General features: G+C 43.2%; 1 protein-coding gene across 1 annotated transcript in view; it reads left to right on the top strand.

Annotated features, from left to right (window-relative positions):
* The window catches only part of CDH4 (cadherin 4), a 415,345-nt gene that overhangs the window by 322,923 nt on the left and 76,592 nt on the right, over window positions 1-15,830 (top strand). Inside the window, exon 6 of the mRNA XM_041478439.1 lies at window positions 3,438-3,582. Within this exon, the coding sequence (XP_041334373.1) occupies window positions 3,438-3,582 (145 nt within the window). The remainder of the gene's footprint in view (window positions 1-3,437; window positions 3,583-15,830) is intronic.

Raw genomic sequence — 15,830 nt, 5'->3', positions numbered from 1 at the left:
AAACCTCAGAGACCTGTGGTAGCTGCTGCTGAATATGATAGCAATAATTGTCACACTTTTAAACAATATTTGTTAAAGAATATTGAGCCAGCTCCTTGGCTGGTACAGCAGAGTGATGCATCAGCTAGAGATTAGTTGGCTACGTGTATTAATTTTTCAGAATCCTTTGTAAGGTATTTGACTTGACTTTATTCCTTCTTCACTCCTGTCATGTTCTCCCTCTTGAGGAAAATGTAAATATTTCAAACTAACTTTATAAATGTTTCTTAACTGTCTCTTCAGGCACACAGCAGCTCCCATTTGAATACTTGCACATGCCCCATGTGTGGCATGTGGCCTGTGGCCCAGGTGATTTTCACACACCTTGCACTTGTGTGTTTTCCAGCTTAAAAATGATGTGTGTGTCTGGTGGAGCTCAGCCATCACCTTTTGTGCCTTTCCCAGTGCTACAAAGCATTCCCATGCATCTGCTTTTTATGCCCTCCATCACTTCAACACCAGAACAGAGGTGGCAGAGGTGGCTTGGTCACAGGTGGCCACAGAGCCCCACGTGGGCTCCGACTGTGCCCCCCATCTCAGCCACTGAGGAATGGCTCCAGAGCAAAGTGTGTTCTTCACCTTGAGGGTGCCTCATGAATACCAAAAGCAGGACAAAAGAATGAGGGAGAAGGCTAATTAAGGAAGAGAAGTGCAGTATAGATCTGCCTTGGAGATCCAGCCAGTTTCCCAGCAGACAGATTGACCCCCTGGAGTCCCTCCTTCCTTGGCTCTCTCTGCTGAGGATGGTCTCTAATGAGGAATTGTCTCTTAACAAGGAATAGTTTTTAGCAGGAACAGCTCCCATTGAGTTGAAATTCAACCCTGTGGCTCAGGACTCCATTCTGCTTTTGCCACAGCTGGCACTGACCACAGGGGAGCCACGTGTTGTGGGAGATATGGAGACATTGGCACATGAGAGTTGTTCAGAGAGAGCAGGCAGAGAAAATTAATGCAAAAAAGCACAAAAGGAAAAAAGTAGAAATGTTCACTGAAGCCAGGCCAAAAAAAGGAGCAGGAGAGAGGCTGCCATCTTCCTGGCACTGCAGATGCTGAGTCAGGACACCAGTGACCACTCCAGTGCCCAGCACTGCCCTGCCTCCCATAGCTTAGCCCAGTGCTCAGGACACCTGAGCATGTCACCACAGGTTTGATGAGATTCCTGCAGTCTTGCTTATTGAATTTTTTTTTGCCTTGAGTGCAGGCAGTAATGCGGTGATGGGTACATGTGCTCAGTGAGTGCAACAAGCAGATAGATGTGCATTGCTGAGAAATCCCTTACTCCTGGAGATTTCAAACAAAAGCTATCAAATGTAATTAAAAATTTGCAGGGGGAGAGTCAGATCTGAGGGGGGAGATACCAGCTTTGCTCTCTGCTTTATCTCTGAATGGAACCATTTCCGCTGCTGGAAATGCTGTAAGAGAGAGCCCAGTGCTGCCTCAGTTTGAAGATAATAACTTTAATTTTAGCTCTGAATTACTTTTTTTCAAAGACAGTCTGACCTCTGACTGTAAAGTTATTGAATTGCTACATCTGACATGATGAAGGATAGCTCAACAGGTGGGAGCCAAAGCAGTTCCTATGTAGGAAAGAAATGCAGATATTAAGAGCATTGCAAGTTATGAAACACAAATGGTACACCCTGTATTGAAAGCAAAGTTGGACTTCTTCAGGCTTTAAAGAAAACGTGCTGCTTAATTTCCTTTGGAAAAAAAAAAAAAAAGTGTTTTTCCCCCAGCTCATTTCATGTGGCAGTTTGTTCTCTTTGCTTGATTAAATGTTAATCCAGCCCATCCTAATGGTGTGCAGTTCCTTTTGTTAAGCTCTGGACTTCTGAGCACCATACATGAAGGGGAAAGTTGCATCAATCACCAGCACAGGGAGAGTGAAAGACAGGAACCAGGGCTAATGCAATTAGCACATCTATTTGTCATGCATCAGAGGAGCTGGAGACCTCCCTGGAAAGTCAGCTCTGACTCCCAGCAGCAGCCTGATGGTGTAGGGAACTGCTGGGAGGGACCAGAGGTCTCCATCCGTCTGGTGTGTCCCCTGTCCTTCAGCCCCACTGTCCCAGCCAGCCCTGGCATGAACAGGTTGCCCAGAGCAAGTGTTCCAGCACAGGTTGGATGGAGCGTGGAGCACCCTGGTCTGGTGGAAGGTTCCCTGCCTGTGACAGAGGGTTGGAACTAGATGAGCTTGAAGGTCTTTCCAGCCCAGCCCATGGTGTGACTCTGTGACTCTGTGAAGCTGACATCCTCTGAAGCCTTGGTTCCCCAGCCCGCCAGCCCTGTGCGATGTCACACCATCCCAAGTGCCATCCCCCGTTCTCATGGCAGAGTGGAGGCTCAGCAGTGCTCACAGGGGCTGAGATGAAGAGGGATGGTGGCCAGAACCTGCAGCACTCAGAGGCAGGCAGTGCCTCCCCAGTGCCAGCCGGGTCGGGGCCGTGCAGCTCTCCCCTCGCTGTCGGAGCTCTCCCGACGCCGGCGGTGCTCAGCCACACGCCATTTACAGTAGCCATCTGTTCCCTTTAATGAGAAAGCTATCCATTTTTTTCACCTGGTTACTGATTGTTCCAGACTATTGTGATTGCTTCGTTTTATTAATTACTCATTTTGACATGCTGTATCTGTCTCTTTTGTTCAGAAAACAGATGCTCTTGTTTCTGGGCATTTTTACTGATGGTTATTGCTAATAAGATAAAGCTGCAGTTCCAGTTTAACTGAGGGCTTAACACTGTGGCTCTGGTTATTGAAATGCCTCAGCGCTGGGTATTTTATTCAAGCCTGAGGAAATTGCATTCTTAGTGCCATGGGGGCTCCCATTATTTGAAGGAAGGGGACTTTTTAAATGTCTTTTGGTGCGCAGAGCAATGGGGTCGGTAGCTGTTGCTGTTCCTGGAGACCATGATTAAACAAAGAATAAACATTACTAAGATCATGCTGAAATCTTCTCACTTCCTAATTCCCAGTATTATGGGTGTGAAATGCTGCAGGTTCCCATAAGAAACCTCTCGCTCAAAATCATTTCCTCACTTTATTTGGAACTAAGCAAAATTTGCTATTCAGATTGTCAGATGAGGTTCAATATGTCTTAAAAATTAAAATAGGGTGGTCTGTGAGCTGTGAAGGAGATAAGATAGCATCACTACACCAGAGCTGAAGTGTTTCCACTGACAATCACTGTTTTAAAATATTATTTCAATATTATATTAAGCTCTGAAAAACTGTGAGTCGAGTGTAGATGGAAACCATGTCAGTGCTTTCTGCTGGAATTAGATACTGCCTCCATTCAATTTTGAGGAAGTATTTATGATGTAAAGTCAATCCTTGCAAAACAGTCTCTTATTCTGCAACAAATCCATTTTCTGATATTGTGCTTTCTTTGTGCTCCTCCCCAGCTCCGGGCTCATGCGGTGGATATGAATGGAAACAAGGTGGAGAATCCTATTGACCTTTACATCTATGTGATTGATATGAATGACAACAGGCCGGAGTTCATCAACCAAGTCTATAATGGATCTGTTGATGAAGGCTCTAAACCAGGTACAGTTGAAAAAAAAGGCTCAAAGTTTCACAGCTTTTCAGTCATTCATCTGGTGTGGTGGCTTGGGCTCTGCTGGGAACAGAGGATGAGGTTTGATCTTGCTGGCTGTTGGTGGAAGACTGATGGAGGTGAGAACAATCCCATTATGTCTGTTTTTCTGGATGAAGACAAAGTGCAGACTTGGGATGGAGGGAACCTGGGTCCTGGTGGTCCTTTCCTGGCTGTGGAATTTGGAAAAGCAGCAGTTTTGTAGAGTAATGCTGTGTAGCACCATTCTCATACACTCACTGCACACGTACAGGGCTGTTATTCTAATTACAGAGCACTGAAAACCAGCCTGGCGGTGGCCTTTCACTGACCCTGTGTCTCAAATGCTCAATATCCTCCTCCTTGATATTTAATTCAGTCATTTGCCAACTCAATATCTGGCATCCAGTCAGACTCCAAGGAAGGCTGTCTCAAGAAAACACTTTCTTACTTGGGACCTGATGGAAACCTGCAGAAGTGGGAATATTCATATTGAAATAGCAGGTTCATCCTCTGTCCCCACAGACTTCTGTAACAGAGGGTAAAATGGGAAAAAACTGAAGGTAAATAGCAGGAAATTTCTGGGTGAAAAATCAGTGAGGGTGTAAGCTGTATGGGGAAAAGTGATGATTTTTACATGAGCACATTTATATGCTTGGAAGAAGCAGAGCTGTAAAGGTCTTTAATGTTCTATTTCCAACTCTACTGTTGATTTGTTATTTAAGTGTGGTGTAACCCTGCAGTTTCCTATATGGGAGCAGGGTTGGTTTAGCTCATTGCTGGGCGTAACTAAAATGACTGTATCCATTCTTTGAACATTGTTCTGTGTCACCAGTACAATTGGAACTCTCCTGAAATCAGAGGGAGTTTTTTGCCTAGATTCTCTCCTTGGTTGTTTGCCAGCTGGGGGGTTAAATACCCCGCGACTTTGGTTTGTGTCAGCAAACATTTATCACAGCGGCTCTGCTGCCGGAGGTGTGACAGGGGAGTCTCCGGTGGGCACTGTTTTTAACAAGGTGATTCACAGTCCTGATTTATTGTCTTCCAGCACTGTGAGGGACGGGCAGCTGTGGGGGACACGTGGTGGGGGCAGAACGTGACATTATTTCTGAGCAAAGAATAGGTACAGCTCCCTTTCTGATTCCTTTGGGTGGTGATGTTCCAGCTTCAAAGTCCTGATCCTGGTCCTGCTTGGAGGAGGGAATGTGAGAAGTCCCTGAGCTGACAGCTCTGATGACATCTTCCCAGAGAATTTTTCCAGCTTTCATTTGAAGGCCACTTTGGGGCATATAAAAGTTTGAAGATTGATACAACATTTCCATAGCAAATCAAATTTCTTACATCTTATTCGAGGACAGATCAATATTCCAAGTGTTCCCAAATGTTTTAACTAGCTCTGTTCATCTGTCAAAAAAGCAGTAAATTGCATCCTCTTCTTGTCTGAAATCCAGATAAGCCTTTGAGCTATTAAATAGAACAGGATAATTTGCCTACAAAATACTTGTGCCTCTGCTTCTAGCAGTGTTTTTTGGTATTCTCTATCCCAGGCTGGAGTGCTTGCCTTTAAGGCAGGAAGGTAGAAAGCAATCTGTTTTTATTCAAAAGCAATTACATTTGTCTTTGATGTATTTGTCGGGGTTTTTTTTCCTCTCTCTCCTGTTTAATCGGTATTCTTTTAAAGGTTTATATTAGTATTGAATTTCTCTTCCTTGCTTTTGTTGAGCCTCCTAGGAATTTGGGTATTGGAGGCCCTCATTCCGTGTGCTTGGCAAGAAACATGATCTTGTGCCTTTGAGAAAGTGATGGAGAGGTCATGGAGTTAAAAGGGAATATCTGCATGCTCCTCCTTTGCCTCAAAATTATGTGTCCCTCTTTTGTGCAGAGACAAGTGCACACAATGCATTTAGCTAAAGGTAGATCTTGCAAATATTTAGAAACTTCTTATTGGTTGAAGATGCCTCAGAATATTGTAACAACTAAGGAGGTACCACCAGCCATTGCAAGAGAAGAAATACGTTACCAAAATTCATGATTATTTCTGGCAGCGGTTGAGAAATGAAAGGCACTGCATATTCTTTGAGGTAACAGCAAAATTTGTTCAGTACTGATTCAACAGTAAGTTAGAGATGTATATGCATCTATAAAAATATATCTGCATATGTGTGAATATCCGTGCTTCAAGCAAACCAAAAAATCTTGTTATATGTTACAGGAATTCAGCATTCATTTTCCTCTGCTCAGTGCTGCTGAACTATGCCTGAGGACTGAAAATGCTTCCCTGGATATCCTGTGCAATTGTTATTTCTCACATCTTCCATATGCCCATTTATAATGGCTGTGATTAAAAATGCAGGATTACTTGATTACGGCAGTATCTGCCATGTTCTTAATTTTGCACACCTCTGATGAGAGATATTAGAGTATCCCAAATAAATGCTGGCTCTGAGGGCAGCTAGAATGAGCAGCCAGTGGCTGTTTGAAGTCAGTCAGAATTTTGCCCAGATTTAGTAGAAAAAAACCCAGATAAAAAAAAGGATATATGGAGCTCGAGCTCTACCCATGGAAATTTTGCAGAGCAAGACCATCAGAAATGTGCCACTGAGCAGAGGCTGAGCAGGGCGCAGTGACCTTGAGCTGCAGGGAAAGCCTGGTAAGGCTTCAGCAGGATCAATAGAGCAGATCCCGTTCCAGTGAGCAGGAAAGGGCCCTGAGGTGCTGTCCAGCACTCCCAGGGTCCGGCTGGAGCAGAGGCAGGGCTGTGTGTGCCCAGCAGGCAGGGCTGTCCCCCCGCAGGATCCTGGTCCCTGCTCGGGGCCGGGATGTGGTGACCTGGAACAGAGTGTGCGGCCTCATCTCTGAGCCTGGCAGGGAGCTGCAGAGTGTGCCAGGCCAGGGCAGGGCATGGAGGGTGGCCAAGTAAGATGTGACCTACTGACTCAACGGTGAACGTGCCAAAAGAGGGTGGAGTGAACCAAGGAAAGGGAATGCAGAAGGAGGCGTGCTCCAGCCTGCAGCACGGTGTGACACTGCTGGGCACTCAGCCTCCCGCAGGAACAAGTTTGCTTTAGCCTGGAATACAAATATACAAAATTGTCCAAGAGCTGGAAGAATTGGCAGTGATGTGAAGAGACTCATTAGACAGTCTGATGGGGTTTAAGTGAAGGGGCTTCCCAGCCTGCAGAGCACTCAGCCTGGGTTCCCAAGGAGCCTGTTCTCTGCAAGTCACCTTGAAGCAACCCTTGACAGGAATAGAAAAGAAATCATCAAGTATTATTAATTATAATAGGTTGTTGTTGCTGGTTAAGATTATAATAACTTAATTGAAATAGTGTCTTGAGCCATAGCATAGTGTTCTTGAAAATCAGGAGCTCACTCTCGGTGAAGTTCTCTGTGGTGAGAACTGGCCCCTGGACATCCTCAGATGTGCTGGCTCTTAAACTGAATTACATCTCTTTCCTTTTCTGATACTCTCTGGAAAAACAGTTTAATGCATTTCTAGTCTCAGGTCAAGTAGCTGCGCAATTTAAAATGTGTAAAAGCAGGCCCTTCCAAAAATGCAGATCAGGAGTAGTGATGCAGGATTTCCTTTTCCACAGGACTATCTTTCTTCCTCATTCTCCCCCTCCACGCATTGTTTTGATTTAACACGCCACTGTTTGAAAGTGTATCTTAAAAGACCGTATTTTACTCATGTTGAATAATGTTCTGCCTCTTTGAACTTTGCCTCTGTGTGAAGAACACAGCGAGGTTTTAAAAATGCAGCTGCAAGCTGGAGCTGAAATTCCCCCGCTCCCTCTGGCAGCCTTAACCAGCAGAGCTCTCCTGGAGCTGCCTTTCGAGCGCTGACAAAGCGGGATGGGTGCAGAGCTTGGCTGCCCAGCACAGCCTGCCCTGCAAGGATTCTGCTGCCTTTTCCATGCCCACGACTCCCAGCTGCATCGCACCAGCTCCTTACAGCAGGGAGGGATGGGGCTTGGAGTGGGATTTTCCCCTCTGTGAGCACAAGCCACTGAACTTGTACTGCTGGGTGTGCAGGATCCCAGCAGAGTCCTTGGGGAGGGCTCTTTTGGGAGGAACTTACAGTTTCAAAAAAATTACTCAAGAAAATGACATGAAAATGCTTAAACATTAAAGAAGAAAGGGAGTTTAATTACAAAATAGTGTGATGGAGAAGGATTACTTCCATCTCTGCAGAAGCTTTGTTTTGCTGTAACCACAGCAGACCCTTCCTCGTGGAAGGATGTGGATGTCTCACTTAACTGAAGTGTTCAGTTCTGAAAAGGTCAATGTGAAATGCTCTGCAGCGACTTGAGTGCTTTGCTCTGTGTTGTATCTATTTTGTTTTAACAGAAAGATTGTCAGAAATTAACTCATCTCTCCAAAACAATTTGTTCCTGTCAGACTGGCCTTTTCCATTCCCATTCATCCTTTCCACTTCACTAACTCTCTGGATGCATCCTGGTCCCTTTCAAGTCAATAGCACAAGTCCAAGGGACTTCTTTTAAATTCTATCCAGCCCCTTCATTCTCCTGGAGTTGTGTAGGATAGTTTACTCCTACCACCCTTCTTAGGGGTGGTGTGAAAGAATGCTGAGTACAGAGAGTCCTCCAAAACAAAGGAATATTAGTATTTCTTACATGAGAAATGTTGTAATTTAAAATCTCTCCTTCTCCTCCTGAGTCCATGGAACTCTGATAGAATAATTGTTGATAACATGCCACGTGAAAAATGAAATAGCTGGGAGCCAAGTCTATATGTGGCAAATCGAGTTAAAGAAATCTCATAAAAAATAATCAGTATATAAAAAAACCCAAGGATTTTAAATGCTGATTATTCTACTACTGTCCCAGTTTGTTTATTTTATTTCTATGCCAGCAGAGATTCCCTCAGAGATTAACACCATGGACTAATGCACAGATGGGGCCAGAAACTCGAAAGTCATCTGAATATTAAGAATTTAAATCTTTAGCCTCAGTGATTTGAACAGAAAGCCAATTATGAGGCTGAATTAGTTTTCAAATTAAACTGCAATTTAAGGCATGTGAAATTAATCTTTTAAGGCATATAGTTGCATTTGTATATATATATTCATGGGGAGAATTTGGATTCTGCAGTTCTGGCTTGTTCCTCTTCTCCAACCTGACAGTGCAATTCATGAGGAGATGCCTGGTGTGCCTGGTTGTTTGTTCAGTGGAGGAACAGAGCAGGTGTAGCTGGCTGGCAGGGCCTGAAATCTGAAGAGAAGATGTTTCATTTTAAAAAATTAATAGGACACAGAGTGAATCCCTCTTCCTGCCACTGCAACCCATTCCAAAAGTGCCATAGCACTGCTCATACTCAAAACATTCAATATGTTTTTTCCAGCTCGGAGGTAAGTTAATTTTAGAACTCTTCATTTGGGAAGGTCCCAGTTCAAGAGAGCACCTGAGCAAGTTCATGGGTGTGGCTGCCACACGTTCTGGTTTGTAGCACTAGAAACTTAAAATAATGCAAATGCTGAATGTTTTAGAGAGAGATCATGCACAGGTAAAATATTTCAGAGGGTCAGAGTGGGACTCAATGGATTCTTCCATTTATCCCAGAGGTATTCACAGGTTGGGTACATTACTTCTGGATCCATCCCAAGCTGGAATATATTCATCTATGGCAGTGCCATCTTCTGCACCCTGGGCAGGTGTTGCTCTTATCCTTGCACTTTATATACTATTAAAAATGGCTTTGTCCAACCTGATCCTATTCTTTCACACATTACACACAGACTTTGGATACACAATATTCTTTTTCAAGTTCTTTTGCTCAGCCAAGCACAATTTTAAGGTAAGAAATTGTTTTTCTGCAGACTCATGTGGTAGTGCTTTCCATTTTCTTTCGAGGTGAGTGGTTATGAAATCTGTGCTCTTAATTTCCTTTTCAGAAGCATCCAGTCCCAAGAGCAAGGAAGTGAATTATAGGACTGTAAGTGAGAAACAAAATGCAAATCCCAAGACTGGTGGGCTTTCCCTCAAAAAAAAAAAAAAAAAAAAAAAAAAAAAAAAAAAAAAAAAAAGTGGAAATCATGGTCTGACACCAATGTAGGAGGGAATTACAACTGAACACTGTAATAGCCTACACTGCCTCCTTTTAACCAGCAGTTACAAATACATATAAAATAGTTACAAATAGCATAGTATGATATATATAATAATGTTTATATTATCTTAGACCACTTTATATTGTGTTGTATTCTAGTATCAAAGTTCAGGGACTGGACTGCAGCCTTGTGGAGGGTGTGTTCAGTGTCAGGCTGTGTGCAGCTGGGGCTGCATGATTTCTGGAGCATCATGCCTTCAGTGCAGCATCAAACCTGGGTGTTCAGCACAGTTCAGTGGGGGTGTTCAGGATATCTTGTCCTAAGCAGCCATGCTTTCCCCCTTCTTTAAATTAGCCCTGGAAATCGACAGGATGTGTGTGCAGGGACTCAGCCAAGCTGAAGCTCGTGGATTTACGCAGCCAGAACCATTTGCTCAGAGGCTGGATGTGCCTTTACCCACCCTGACGTTTGACTGGTGGGATTTCTCTGGGGTAAGGGGGTCTCAGTGAGCTGCAGGCTGCTAGAGGGGAATGATCTCCAAATCTGGCAAGGGCCATGTGTGTGCTGCAGTCAGTGCATCTGCTGGTTGGCTCTCCGGAGGTATTTATTCCATTTTTAACAATCAGGAGGTCTTACTTCCGTCCTGGGTGACAGCAGCCTCTTCAGCTCTCTCTGTTGTCTCTCCAGACATGCTCGCTCTCTTTATTCTCATTAGGTTGGCTCTTGCCCTGTCTGAAGCTGAAAATCCAATGTCTCTGCTAATTAGGAAGTGGCATCCGTTATGAATTAGGTTAGCTGCTTGAAAGGTCAAAATTTGCCAATGATTACAAAAATTATGGTGAAGGAGAATGACAGTAGCTATCAGTTACAACGGAAGGAATATCATTCAGAAGGAAAGTGCTGCTTCTATTTCGTTTTTTTATCCAGAGCATGTGGGATGCAGTTTAATTTAAGTATATTTGCAATTTATTACACCTGCAGTACTTGCACTCACTTCTGTCAACTTGATGTCTTGTCCATTTTCCTGTTCACCTCTGTGACTCCACTCAGCACCATTACTGCATCAGCTACCCAATTTCATTTGAAACCCCAAAAAAAAATGAGTGTGTGAAATTGTTTCACATCATCCACTGAATAAATTTAATATTTTTTCACTTGAGGATGCAGGTTTGTTAGATGAAATGCTTTAGTCTTTAACATTACAGAAAGTTCAGTTGTACTCTGAGGACTTGTTCAGGATCCCATCATACTTGTCATTGCAACTTGGTTTTGATGCCTTTGCTTTCTCTTGTGTGTGTTTCTGTCCCTGAGACCTCCTTGCAATGAGTGAAATCACCTAAAGGGTGAAGTGTGCCTGTTATGAGTAGTGGCATGAAATTCCCATCCTCTGTGGGGAAGGAAGTCCATTCCTGTGGGATATCAGGAAACGGTTCTGAGTGGAAAATTTTAGTTTTAGGAAATGTAGTAAATTTTACACTGTTCTTCAGTATTTAATCTTCCCACTTAAGTCTTAATGTCTTCTCTATCTAGCATTGGATGCAGAGGATTCACTAAGTGAGCCTTCCAGTTTGGGGGGAAAAATGAGGAGTAAGGGGAAGTTTCCATTAGTACAAAGCCTTTATTAACTTGGGTTAATGAAGACCTAATGTAACATGGCTATCACCACATGTCTGCACTTAATGATTCCATCCTTTTCTATGGGGGAATGATTAAATTAAGTATCTTGTAGGTCAAAATTAGACTGAGAAGGTTAACCAACCTTTAATGATTCTGCAGCCATTTACCAGCCATTTAAAAACATAAACTGTAAGATAAAGCTGGGTAGAGGAACATCATTATCAGTAAAAAGTGGGTGAATTTTTAATGTTTTCTGTTTATATCTTAGGAGAAGATTGAGGGGATTATGTAGTTTTGCAGTGACATGTGGGATAAAGGGCAAAGTGAAAGGAGTTTTGATTTTTATATTTTGTTAGCTTCCTGGTAAGTGCCCATTAGCTCTTTATTTTAACATGCATTAAATCTAACTAATGGATATCAAACCAACTTAGAAAAATGGCAATTATAAAGCAATTGTAACAAAGACTTCAGGAGCACAACTGTGCCAAAATATTGTTTGTGTGCCTTAAACTCCTGAAAGCTCCATCTTTATGGAGAAATGAAGTTGCATAGATGGGAGAGCAGAGATTGCAGATGACGTGAGGGGAATTAGCAGCCCTCAGCATGCTTTGGGATTGTCTGAGCTACAAAGAACTGGGCTGATTCTCAGATTCCAGAGTGATTTGAGGGCGACATTTGTTTATGACTGTGCTTATCTGCTTACACATGCTCAGGGCAGCTATCTCTCTTGTTTTGATTTTCTTTTTCCTTAGCATGTACAGATGGAATGAGATATGGTGAATCTAGCAAAATCTCTTTGCAGTCTTTTACAAGGAGATGCAATTCATTTGAAAATTGACAAACAAAACTGAATGTACAGGTATAAATTATCTCCCTTTTCTTCCATTCCCCCAGGTTCTGTAAGGCAGTTTTTTCCTATCCTGTAGAAACTTTAATTAATCCAATGGGGATATTTTCCATAAGGGTTGCTTTCAAGCATTTCTCTCATGTGTCTTATCCATGGTTAGAAACAAAACCATCTCATTTGACAAAATCACATCTGGGATGTTACAATCTCTTGGAAATCAAAGGGAATGCATTGGGAAGTTACAGATTCTGGAGGTCTCGCCTTTATTGATAGATCTCCTTCTTCATGCCATCCATTAATTTTAACTCAGGTGATATATGAACTCTGCACATTTGTTAATGAAGGCTAATGCACAGTAATCTTGTCATCACTAGCTGTGCATGGTAATTCAATCTGGTGCTCAGAAGAGCTGTTCAACATGCAGCAAATTTGATTTAATATTGACATGATGTACTAGGTTTGGTATTTTATTTAACGTACCATGTGCCTTATTTGATGATAAATAGTTTTCTTTCAACAGGTTACGTACCTGAGTTAGGCCAGGTGTGTAGTTTAATGCAGTTATATCAGATATATTCTGTTGTATCTGCACTGGGTATTCATCCTGTGATACACTGCACAGACTGGGGCAAATTTCTGAACTTGGGCACTTTATGCATTCATTTAATGTTGTCAGCATGCTTTAGAGCAAGCCCTGCAGAGCAGAAAAATAAAGGTGATGCTTTTCTCAGGCACTGAAAGCAGAAAGTCCCTCTTGCCCTGTTTACACTTGTTTAACCTACTCTTGGAGCTTCATCACCACCAGCAGGATCTGATGCAAATTGACAGAGTACAGACTGGGGGTCTTGAGTGTGACTTGGAGGAGTTTTCCCAGTGTTTCTGGTCTGTAGTAATTGCTCCTAGCCTCTGTTTGGGTAGGATATAGGGCTGTAAATATGGTGTGGTTAATACTTTGATTTCCACAAAAGACACACATGCTGTGGGCTAGATTAGGGCAGTCAGTACTTTGTCACTTCAAACCAAACAATACCAGCTTTAATCCTCGAGTGTGTTAGAGCTGTGCTCTCTGCCACTGCATATTTATCTAATTTGTGTAGTATTAGGGGTGGATACAGGGATATATTGCCTTTATTTTAATATAAAGTACATGAAGATGTATCTCCGTGTAAAGGACATAGAAGCATGACATTATTTACTTCATTGCAGGTAAATCATCACCAACCATCCGAGTACAGAGCAAGAGTTTATACAGCACCCAGAGGATGTCAGACACTTTATCTGTGTATATCCACATCGCTCTGTGGAATACTCTTGTGCACAGATCTATGTTTGTGTCACTCACTGCAGCACGCAGGTATCTGGAGGATAAATCCTGCTTAAAGACAGGCTAAATGCAAAGCAAACCAAGTGGAACATGGCAGTGGTGTAGTTTACCCCAGCTGATCCCTCAGGAGCCATCCCTAGGGATGGTGCCCTCAGCATGGAGAGCAGGAGATGCTGTCGGTTAGCACTGCCAGGTGGGAAAAGTGTGTGCACAGGGAAGGGAGAGGAGATATCAGCCACTGTCCAGACTGTGGAGAAGCAATTTGCAGCCAGTTTACAGCAGACTGTGGTCAGACAGCCAGCCCCAGGAAGGAAGTGGCTGCTCCAGCTCCACCATGTGCTGCAGCCACACAGGGCCCTTTGCAGAGGGCGTTTTATTAAGTTACAAGATAGTAATTAATGCCAAGTTCCTTTCTTTATTTTCTCTGTGGTTGGGTTTCATAATGGAAATTAAAGATAGGAGATAGGGAGCAGATTGCCTCTTGAAATACAGCTCCCTGGTGCTCAGTTCATGACTTTAGAGACATTTGTCCAGCCCCATCTCCCTTTATGGAGATGCAGGTCAAATGCTGCTGAAATAGTCCTTTTTCTCTAGAGCAGATGTGCTCAGTCCAGTGCTGCACCACAGGAAAGAAGCAAAAGGGTCAGAGAAAGAGTGAAGGAGACTTTCTGTGCTCTGCATCCACAGTACAGCTGCTGTCCCCCCACCCCCTCCCACCAGAGCTGCAGCCTGTCAGGTTCCCCTGCCAAGTTGGGAACCCACCATTTAATGCATGTGTTTGGTAATTTTGGAATCTACAACACAGTCTGAGACATCCCACATGAGGAGGGACCACAGTTGTGGGGTGCTCTTGTCTGAACCTGTAAGTCCAAATGACTTTCAGAGCAGCTTTTTGAGCTAGAAGTGCATCATGAAATACCACCTGTTTTTTGGAATACATCCTAAGACTGCAGGTGTCTTAAAATAGATTATGTTTTCCTCTTCTGCTTCTGTTTTCATTAGCCCCAGGTTTTGACATTCTGTTCAGAGATATTTTCAGTATTGAATGCATTAAGATAACATAAATTCCAAATCAAACATCTCATTCAGCATATTTCCTATTTAAATTTCTCCTGTACATTTTCCCTGTAGTTATCTAAGAGTTGGTTTCATTATTTGTATCAACTGTCTCGTGATAACTGGTTTTGCAAAAGAGCAAAAAACGAATGCTTGTAGAGAAAATTTGTTGCTTGCACAGCCTTGTTTCAATTCAGTGTTCCTTCCGTCTTCTTAAGTTTATTGATCGGGAGAATGTTAAAGTTGTTGAATAGTTTGTTTTCATTTCACAAATGTGAATCAGGATTATTGCAGAAAAACAGGAATGTATTCATCATTAAGATTTGCTTTACACATTCATTTATTTTTTAATCTATAATTCCTATTGAACTAAGAAAACAGGAATATATGTATCACCACTGAGAACAAAAAGAGCCTGATTGAGGCAGATGGAAGATCAGCAAAGCACTTCACACAAGTGCAAAAATAGGAACTTCTTCTAAACTTCTGCTAATACTGAGAAGCACTGGTTTCCCAGAGTTGGGAAAGGTACTGGGGGGATTCCTACGTGCTGAGTGGCTTAAAGACACTTGGCTAAGGTACCAAATGCTGCATCTATTTAGAGCATGTGGTGTTTTTCAAGTCTTTTGTAAACAGATACAAGCTCTGCAGCTCTCTGGTCTTCCTGATCTGGGAGTGTGGTAGCTCCCAGTGTGACCAGGGCAGAGGAGACACGGCACGATGCTGATGCAGCCACACGTCCTCAAGTTTGCCCATGGCTCACATCTGACCCAGAGAGCAGAACAAACTCAGCTCTTTTTGTAAAGCCACATAAAGGCTCCATCTCAGGTCAGCTCAGGTTCTTGCTGGGATCACTTTGCATCTCTCCAGCATGGCAGGTTCATAAATTGGTCTGTGTGCTCAGACTTCCCAAATGTGCAGTGTTCAAGCGGCACCTTCCCTCTTTTCATGGATGCTGTTGGGTTTGGTGATCACAAACGAGGTTTTGTCTGGTTTTGCTGTCTCTCTTTGCCTCCCACTCCTCTTCTCAGGTCTCATATCATTATATTCATCCACTGTTGCAGATTGCCTTGTGTCAGCAGTGTGTGCCTGCCCTTCTACTCATTCCCTCCCACCAATATAACAAATGTAAAGCTGGGCCCTATGAGCTCTGGGGGGGTCACAGGACCATACAGCTGCAGGAGTCCATCCAATCAAGTAACATCTTTTACGCTCATAATGATAATTTCCCACTATAGCAAAACACCCTGCTGCCAAACTCCATTGCTAATGAGCCTGTCAGTGCATCAGTGCACTCCCGACAGTA

Source organism: Pyrgilauda ruficollis, unplaced genomic scaffold (genome assembly GCF_017590135.1).
Source record: "Pyrgilauda ruficollis isolate IOZ18807 unplaced genomic scaffold, ASM1759013v1 scaffold45, whole genome shotgun sequence".
Lineage (NCBI taxonomy): Eukaryota > Metazoa > Chordata > Aves > Passeriformes > Passeridae > Pyrgilauda > Pyrgilauda ruficollis.
This window is presented reverse-complemented; position numbering and strand designations above follow the sequence as displayed.